This window comes from Aegilops tauschii, chromosome 4, assembly GCF_002575655.3.
Source record: "Aegilops tauschii subsp. strangulata cultivar AL8/78 chromosome 4, Aet v6.0, whole genome shotgun sequence".
NCBI classification, from domain to species: Eukaryota; Viridiplantae; Streptophyta; class Magnoliopsida; order Poales; family Poaceae; genus Aegilops; species Aegilops tauschii.
This window is the reverse complement of record NC_053038.3, coordinates 360,263,015-360,272,404: the sequence shown is the minus strand read 5'-3', so window position 1 is coordinate 360,272,404 and position 9,390 is coordinate 360,263,015. Positions and strand designations below refer to the sequence as shown.

The window sequence follows — 9,390 nt, the reverse complement described above, 5'->3', positions numbered from 1 at the left end:
TGTCATCAATTACCAAAAAGGGGGAGATTGAAAGTGCAACTATCCCTGGGTGGTTTTGGTAATTACTAACAACATATAGCTCATTAAACTAATGCCATTTCAAGATAAATATTTCAAGGAAGTTCAATGATTGGCATGGCATGGATTAGGAATGTGGACCCCTCAAAATGCTAAGGACAAAAGATTGGCTCAAGCTCTAAAGCTCAAGACTACATTTTCACTTTAGTGATCCAAGATCACATTTAGTCCATAGGAAAAGCCAATACTATTAAAAGGGGATGAGGTGCTGCTTAATGGGTTTCTTGCTCAAAATGCTTAGTGATATGCTCCAAAACCCTCAACCACTTTCTCACATCCACATATGTCCCAAACCAAAAGTCAAACTCGGCCCCACCGAATCTTTCTATCCGGCGCCACCGAGTTCAGTTGACATAGCCACTGCCACAAACCCTAGTCACTTCGGTTTCACCGATAGGGATCTCGGTCTCACCGAGATGGGATTGCAAACTCTCTGTTTCCCTTTGTAACGTTTCGGTCCAACCGAGATGAGCGATCGGTCCCACCGAGTTTGCAATGCAAACTCTCTGTTTCCCCTTCGTAACGTTTCGGTCTCACCGAGTTGAGCGAATCGGCCCACCGAGTTTGCCTGGCCAACTCTCTGGTTAGCTTATTACCAAAATTGGTCCCACCGAGTTTGTGTAATCAGTCTCATCGAGATTACGTTATGCCCTAACCCTAATGAAATCGGTCCCACCGAGTTGACATGTCGGTCCCACCCAAAAGCCTAACGTTCACATTTTGAACTAAATTGGTCTGACCGGGTTTCATTATTCGGTCCCACCGAGTTTGATGATTTGTGTGTAACGGTTAGATTTTTTGTGGAGGCTATATATACCCCTCCACCCACTCTTCATTCATGGAGAGAGCCATCAGAACATGCCTACACTTCCAACATACATTTTCTGAGAGAGAACCACCTACACTTGTTGAGGTCAAGATATTCCATTCCAACCACATAAATCTTGATCTCTAGCCTTCCCCAAGTTGCTTTCCACTCAAATCATCTTTCCACCAAATCCAATCCTATGAGAGAGAGTTGAGTGTTGGGGAGACTATCATTTGAAGCATAAGAGCAAGGAGTTCATCATCAACACACCATCTATTACCTTTTGGAGAGTGGTGTCTCCTAGATTGGTTAGGTGTCACTTGGGAGCCTCCGTTAAGATTGTGGAGTTGAACCAATGAGTTTGTACGGGCAAGGAGATCGCCTACTTCGTGAAGATCTACCCTAGTGAGGCAAGTTCTTCGTGGGCGATGGCCATGGTGGGATAGACAAGGTTGCTTCTTCGTGGACCCTTCGTGGGTGGAGCCCTTCGTGGACTCGCGCAATCGTTACCCTTCGTGGGTTGAAGTCTCCATCAACGTGGATGTACGATAGCACCACCTATCGGAACCACAGATAAAAATCTCCGTGTCTACATTGCGTTTGCTCCCTCAAACTCCTCCCTTTACCTGCATGTGCAATTGTTTTACATTCCGCTGCTATACTCTTAGAATTGCATGTGTAGGTTGATTGATTGACTTTTGCAAAATTGCTAAAATCTGCCAAGACTTAAAATTGGGGAAAGGCTAGATTTTTATTTGGTCAAGTAGTCTAATCCCCCCCTCTAGACATACTTCCGATCCTACATGTATGAGTTTTTTATGTGTGTGTGTAAAGTCTGTGATATGGCCTTTATTTTGTCTCGGTTAACTGATATTGTGTTATTTGCTAGTACTGTTTTGTCACATATAAGATTAAATACGAAATATCAGAGACTTATTCATGTTATGTTTACTGATGGTGGGCAACCTCATCACAAGATTACGAGACGGAGCATCAGGGCTTGCAGGAGCTCGGCTAGGCCAGTAGTTGCAGATCTTGGTGACTAGAGGCAAAAGGAAGATGTCCACAACTTTTGATGGCGTCGACATGGAGGCGAGGTTGCTCGAAGACGAGAGGGGGACAAACAGGGGGAGGGGACACACGTAGATGCATCCGTGTGGATGTGATCGACGGAGAATAGATAGAGAGAGTGTAATTAATATGGCCACGAAAAAATGTAATGGTAGAGCAAGTGAACATTGTGCCGGGTAGCAATTTTCCTCATTAGAGAAGGGAAGGAGTAGTGCGATGCTAACATGTTGATGGTCTGGGAGGGTGAAGGCAAGTCGAGGAGGTGCCATTCCCTCCGTAATAACTTCACTAAGGCAAGCGATATTTTCAGAGTCCTAAGACGAGAAGCTCGGAAAGTGCATACAAGGTACTCCCTCCAATCCATATTAATCATGGCTGATTCATCAGAGGGAGTAGGTCTTTCTTTACGAATGATAAAACCATGGACAGAGAGATGAACCGATTGAAACAAGTTTATTTTTATTTTAGTTTAACTAGCACAAAAGCCCATCCGTTGCAACGGGAGTTGAATTTAACATGTCCGCTTAAATGCCCATTTGCAAAAAAAAAAAAACTTAAATGTCCATCAACGTGGCACAACAACATCTGAATGGTGGCATGCAGCGGTGACACGCACTCCTAGCCCTAAAAGAAATGCATATATAAATAAAAATTGCTCAATTGACAGGCTTAAAAAGTCGAATTAATAATGCAGTGGCTCACTTTATCTTTAAACATCAATTTGGTAGCCTATTTGCATGTCGCGAGATTTTTCTTATTTAAGATTTACCGGATCATCATCGAAATGGCAAAGTAGTTGTAGCCTTTTCTACCCTCTTTGCTTGGTCATGCATGCATGCTTGAGTTTCCTCCGGCTAGTTGCCTAGCGAATCGTTTAGTGGTTGTGTTAATCTCTTCCCCACCCTCTTTGTACATAGTGTGGCATGACTCCATTTACTTGGTGGGTCCTCTCTCTCCTATCTCTAAGTTCTCCTAATTTCATTCTTTCATGCCGAATTTATTCCCTCTTTTTATTAATTTCTTTCCTACGTGCTCAACTGCTCAGAATAGCGATTTTATTTTCTCTTAATTGTTTTCCTTTCTTCATGTTTATAACCATCTCTCCCATCGGCCCATGCATAGGGATCCGGCTTCCTTGCTCCCTCCCCATGCTTCCATCTGTGCTCCCACTTCATCCTACGGCTGTCTTTTTTCCTTTTTCCTTTCTAATCTAATCATCTCTCCCCTGATTTTAAGGGGGTGGGGCCGGGCCTTATTTTGTTCCAATCAAATCAAACCACGTACGCGGGAGCACGGATGGGCGCACGCGGGGGGAGCACGCAAGTCTCGTCCCATGCATAGAGAACAAAATTTATTTTTCGCTCTTCTAATTTTATTCCTTACCATATTTATTTTCATCTTCTAATTCTTTCCCTTCGTGCTCAACGGCTCATAATAGTGGGATTTATTCGCTCTTTAATTCTTTTTCTTTCTTCCTCCACAAAAGAGCGGAATTTATTCCTTCTTTTAATCCATTCCATTTCTGCTCATATTTGAGCCCAGACGGGACCATCTCCTTGAGGCGTCTTATTGATTTTAATTCATAGACATATATAAAATTGGTGCAACGAGTTGTAAAAAAACAAGGTGTGACAATTCAATAACTGAATTGTCCTGATTGTACTGCTAGGCGGGGCGACTGGTGAGGCCCAATAGACGTCAGCCTGCACGCTTGAAGGAAAAAAACAGTGATTGAGAAAAACAAATCATTATTTTTACGGACGAAAACTTATAATATGGTTGACCGGACCAAAAAAACAAAGAAACACACATCCATTTATTAGTAGGTAGGCATAGATATAAATAAAGGACCCAAAACCCCTTCGGACGCTGAAAATCTTAGACGAACATAGACTATGGAAAAACTATAAGAAATAGTGAATTCGTCTATCAGTCCATGGTTATAACTAGCACTCAGTGACTAGGCATTAGGCACCCAGTGTATGAGTGTAAGAGCATCTCCACCCGCCCCCCGGACGCCCCCAGGCCACCTTTTTAGGCTCGGACGGCTTTTTTGCTGAAAAACGGCCCAACCACGTCCCCAGCGGCCCCAGGACGTCAAAATAGCGCAGGCAAATCCAGGCGAAAACCAGCACGTTGGGGGGTTCTTGGGGGCGTCGGCGGAAGTTTCGGCGAATCGTGTCTCCCCACATGTCCCTTTTCTTGGCCCACTTAATCATTTCCCTCACAAAATTTTGGTTGGGGAGGGTGTGGTTGGGAAGATGCCTTCCCCATGCACTTCTATTTCGGTCGGACGAAGCATTTGAGCCCTTGAGACATCAATTTTTTTTGTTCGATGGTGTTCTTGGAGGCTCCAACGGCTGAAGATGCTCTAATACACGAGAGCGAGAGCAAGAAGTTCAAGGCGTATTCCCGCTACAACCACGAAAAATGAAACTCAAGGCATAAATCAGATCCATCATCAAAACCACATGAGGCAAAAGATCGGATGATCGTTTAATATTGGTACGGATACATCAATTCATTTTAACCTTTCCTTCTCTCAAGGTATGGGCAAGAATAATACTACTACTACTATAGATTGTCATGGACCTCGTGGCACTATTAATCCCCCAACTTTTGAGCAAACTGTGTAACCACCCACTAACCCCGGCACTAAAAAGATGTTAACTTTTCGCTGGAGCAGCTCGGACTGACAATCCCGGATTATTAAAACGCCTGTGATATGATAATGCAGCCGTGATGTCCATGACGTGGTGCCCACGTTCTTCTAATCCTCCCACTTTCCCATTTTGCCGATGATGCTGCTCACTAGTGCATGCACGGAGCACAACACACCCGAGTAGTGTATGTCTCAAGCAACCAGGAGAGCGGGCGGTCTCGAACCCGACAGAGCACATAGCGGGTCGAGCCCCAAACTCCTGTCGGTCGGCCCGCCAAGCCATCACCCTCCTGCTATGCTAACCTTACCCGCCAACAGCTAAAGTGTGAAGTCAATGGTCCCACCTGGCAGCGGGCGAGCACTCCCCCTCCACCCGCCTCCCAGTCGTAAACAACGCCCACTACCTACCAAATCCTCGCCTAATCGCGGTTCTAAATCTGGGATCCGGGGCCGGGCGCGCTGAGCTGTCCCCATCGACCGCACTGCATCAGCGGCAACCTTTGCTTCCATCCGAAGCGCGAACGGCACTGCACGGAGTAGGCATTGATTAATCGCCCGGTTTTTTCACCGTCCTTTTGGCAATTGTTTCCTTAAGGAAAAAGCTGATGTCGTTGGAGCAAGCCGGGTGGTGTGGTGTGGTGTGGCGCGGTGGGATGGGATCTGAGCTGATCGGCGCCGGTTGGTAGCAGTCGGTGTGTGTTTCATGCGAGGGGGGAGGGGGAGGCGCTTATAAATACGGCCCAGATCTGGGAGGGCTTTCCACCTCGCCTCGTCGTCCGCCCACGGTCTAATCCGATTCAAACGCACCGCTTCCTCGTGTCCGAACTAAGCCCCAATCCCACCACCACCGCCGCTGGTGAGCGTCCGTTCATTCTCAACCTCCTTCCCCCCTCCGTCGATCGCGATCGTCGATCAGATCGTGTCCAAAATCTCGGAAGGTTTTGGGTTGGGTTGGGCTGCTGCGTCGTGCGGCTTCTGACGATCTCTCGGCCCGGTTGGATCTGCGTGTGCAGGTGCTCGGCGCGATGGCGCAGAAGGACGCCGCCAATGGCAACGGCGCCACCACGCGCCCGCCGCCCACTCCCTCCCCCATCCGCTTCTCCAAGTTCTTCCAGGTATGCGTCGGGATCTGATCGCGGCTGGATCTCGCAGCTCGTGACTCGACGGGCGCTAATTTTGGGACTCTGTGGGGGTTTGGGCAGGCCAACATGCGGATCCTGGTGACCGGCGGAGCTGGCTTCATCGGCTCGCACCTCGTCGACAAGCTCATGGAGAACGAGAAGAACGAGGTAAGAACCGAGGATCAGATCCCCCTATAGCATCATTCTAGCTGTTAGCGAAATTGGCCTGTGCGGCGGGGTCAACTCCGTTCCGCCTGGATCTGAGTGGCACAGTCAGACTCGGGAACTGAGTGGGTCTAGAATTTCGTGAAAACGACGTTGTGAGTGGAGAGCTGCTTTGTTCCAGGCCAGATCTCAGTGTGCAAGCCTGTGCATTAGTTTTTGCATGCTGTGGGGCACTAATGTCTAGAGCTTAAGCTGGAAGCTCTGCTCCACTCTCAACTGCTTTAGAATTACAGAGATCCAGTGGCAGTGCTTTAGAGAACTATCGCGGTCCGAGCTTAACCTGGGTCTGTTTCAGAATGTGAGATCAACTGAGATCCAGCGGCAATGCCTCTGAGATCCTGCTGTGACTACTTCATTCTAGGAAGTTTCTGAATTACAGATTGCCTGTTAGTGGCACTGAGCTCTCTCATGTAGGTTTGCCTACAAGTCTACATGATTCAAAGCATATTGTAGAAAATTCAGTATTGTTACTATGCAGATCGATACAGACAAACTTAGCAAATGTAGACCAATCTGATCATGTCTTCTTTTTGGTTCAGGTCATTGTTGCTGACAACTTTTTCACTGGGTCAAAAGACAACCTGAAGAAGTGGATCGGACACCCAAGATTTGAACTCATCCGTCACGGTAATACTGCATGCTGAAGGCATCTTGTAGTAAATTCTCGATTCATCTCATTTCCATGTGGCCATACTATTTTGTAATGAGCACAGATAGTTGACACGTATGAGTTGTTTCTTTCCACTGTTCCTTTAAAGTATACAGATCATTGTTTAACACATGAGAAATAAAGAACCATATAAGTTTATAAGGTCATAGCCAATGGCTGTACAAAAACCATGTCCTGAGTTGTCTGTTGAATTGAACCTACAATATTCTAAACTAGTCAGTGAAGCCTTTGAGTTAACTACACCTCAGTATCTCATTTGTCTATGGCATGCTTATGTGTCTTTCTTTTGATAACTTCTGTTCTACTCCCTCCGTCCCATAATATAAGAGCGTTTTTGACACTACACTAGTGGTAAAAACGCTCTTATATTATGGGACGGAGGGGGTAGATAGAAAGGACGTCCATGCATATTTATACACTTCGCTCAAGTGTTATAGTCCAACCATATTCCAAGACTAAGTGATTTAGTCCAACCATGAAAACAAGCCAAATTGCCACTTGTGCTGCAAATCAGTTTGCTCAAGTGTTATATTTTCGTCATTACATTCTTGTGCGTGAGTTTCACGTTAATTTTACATTTTGCTGCACTTCAGATGTCACCGAACCACTGCTCGTGGAGGTTGACCAAATCTACCACCTTGCTTGCCCTGCCTCACCAATCTTCTACAAGCACAACCCTGTCAAGGTGTGTGTAGGCTCTGTTTTTGTATTTATTCTGTCATAACTGCTCCTATCCTGTCCTGACACACGCATGGGTGTAAATATCTTGTACAGACCATCAAGACGAATGTCATTGGAACCTTGAACATGCTTGGACTTGCAAAGAGAGTTGGAGCTAGGTCAGTGTTTATCACTTAGATCGATTGTGCCAGTATCATGGCAGAAATGAAAACCATATTAACCTGAGGTTTTGTGTTCAACTGCAGAATATTGTTGACTTCGACCTCTGAAGTTTATGGTGATCCCCTTGAGCATCCTCAGACGGAGGCGTACTGGGGCAATGTTAACCCAATTGGTATGCCTGTTCATCTGGCAAAAATGTTATGCTATCTTTTCTAAACTTGTGCCACGTAAGTCTCATGTTTTTGAATTTATTTTCTTTATCAGGAGTGAGGAGCTGCTACGATGAGGGTAAGCGTGTAGCTGAGACACTGATGTTCGACTACCACAGGCAGCACGGCATTGGTAATACTTTGACCTTAAATTTAAACTAATCTATTTGCTAATAGTTTGTTTGTCCTTCAATAAGTCTTCGGTTATGAGTTGTCCTTAATAAGTATATGTCGTCTATTTCTGTAGAGATCCGTATTGCCAGGATTTTCAACACCTATGGACCTAGGATGAACATTGATGATGGCCGTGTTGTTAGTAACTTCATTGCTCAGGCCATTCGGTAATTCTTGTTCGACTTGAACTTTTTCTGATCTTGTGTCCAGACTCCAGATGGTTTTGGTGCTTATTTGTCGTAATTTGTAGTGGTGAAGCACTGACTGTCCAGAAGCCTGGAACACAGACTAGGAGCTTCTGCTACGTCGCTGATATGGTTTGTTTTCTACTATCATCTTACTATTGAATACTATCTGGCCAAAACTGTGGATGGTCACCTTACCAATGGTACCATTTCAATGCAGGTCAATGGTCTTATGAAGCTGATGAATGGAGACAACACCGGACCCATTAACATTGGGAACCCAGGTAAACTTCTTTTGTAAAAAAAAAAGTTCTTTGGCAACGCGCTAACAACTTGATCTGTAAATCATTTATAATTCTGCACTTTCATTCCTGTGGTGATGAACTGGATTTTCTTTAAATGTAGGTGAATTCACCATGCTGGAACTTGCCGAGAATGTAAAGGAGGTAAGTGGGATATTCTATACTCATTGACTCATTCCATCCAACCTTTTTGTTTCAAGTAGCAGTGCTCCATTCAGCTTCAATGCATGACAATTCTGGATGGTATAATAACATGTGTGATTTTACTTACAGTTGATCAACCCAGAAGTGACAGTGACGATGACTGAGAACACTCCTGATGACCCTCGCCAGAGGAAGCCTGACATCACCAAGGCCAAGGAGGTTCTCGACTGGGAGCCCAAGGTCGTCCTGCGCGACGGCTTGGTGCTCATGGAGGACGATTTCAGGGAGCGCTTGGCAGTGCCCAAGAAGACCAAGGCCTAAGCACCCTTCCCCATTTGGCGTACAACATCACCAATTTGCCAGAGCATACTCATAGTTGGGTGGGTTCGTCAATATTCGTTGCTGCGTTTCGTTACGGAATTTGAGTTCCAATAAACCAATTACACCTTCGTCGTTCACTTGAAAGATTGTATTATTAGAAACTTCATACAAGGCCTGGCTGTTTGTATTACCGTCGCTTTTTGCGGAACTTGTGCTCCTTATGTTTTAGCCTATGCACTTCTTAAATCAATTATAGCAATGTTGGTGCCATTTTGGGTTTGTTATTAAGTTTTTGCTGCAAAGATATTTCTCTGATGCTTCCACGTCATCGTATTTATTGTCTTTATTTGTTCCCTTTTTTTGGACAAGAGACTTAAAAGGCACCTTGTATTCAGTATCAAGCACATTTACCATTCAGGATTTGACACTCCTCAACATATGACGCTGATCACCTGTATGTGTTATGCTACAACATACCATATGTTTGACCACTACCTTGTCTGATTTACTTGCTTCTGAAGCACAGCTGCTGAGCCACAGAGTTAAGGTTTCTTGGTATGTGATAAATTTCTATCTT

The 9,390-nt window shown here is 45.2% G+C and overlaps 1 protein-coding gene across 1 annotated transcript; it reads left to right on the top strand.

Annotated features, from left to right (window-relative positions):
• The first annotated feature begins 5,021 nt into the window (after nucleotides 1-5,021).
• On the top strand, nucleotides 5,022-9,083 carry LOC109745276 (UDP-glucuronic acid decarboxylase 6). The gene is made up of 13 exons (XM_020304405.4): nucleotides 5,022-5,475; nucleotides 5,633-5,734; nucleotides 5,822-5,908; nucleotides 6,505-6,592; nucleotides 7,229-7,320; nucleotides 7,410-7,474; nucleotides 7,562-7,650; nucleotides 7,743-7,820; nucleotides 7,935-8,028; nucleotides 8,112-8,178; nucleotides 8,267-8,330; nucleotides 8,452-8,492; nucleotides 8,622-9,083. Exons 2-13 carry the CDS (start codon nucleotides 5,645-5,647, stop codon nucleotides 8,811-8,813), a joined length of 1,047 nt encoding a protein of 348 aa, XP_020159994.1. The 5' UTR covers nucleotides 5,022-5,475; nucleotides 5,633-5,644; the 3' UTR covers nucleotides 8,814-9,083.
• Nucleotides 9,084-9,390: the final 307 nt, after the last annotated feature.

Coding starts and splice junctions, on each gene's coding strand:
- LOC109745276 (XM_020304405.4), top strand. CDS start 5,645: ATGGCGCAGAAGGACGCCGCCAATGGCAACGGCGCCACCACGCGCCCG. Junction 5,735..5,821: donor GCTTCTCCAAGTTCTTCCAG/GTATGCGTCGGG, acceptor GGGTTTGGGCAG/GCCAACATGCGGATCCTGGT. Junction 7,651..7,742: donor GGGCAATGTTAACCCAATTG/GTATGCCTGTTC, acceptor TTTCTTTATCAG/GAGTGAGGAGCTGCTACGAT.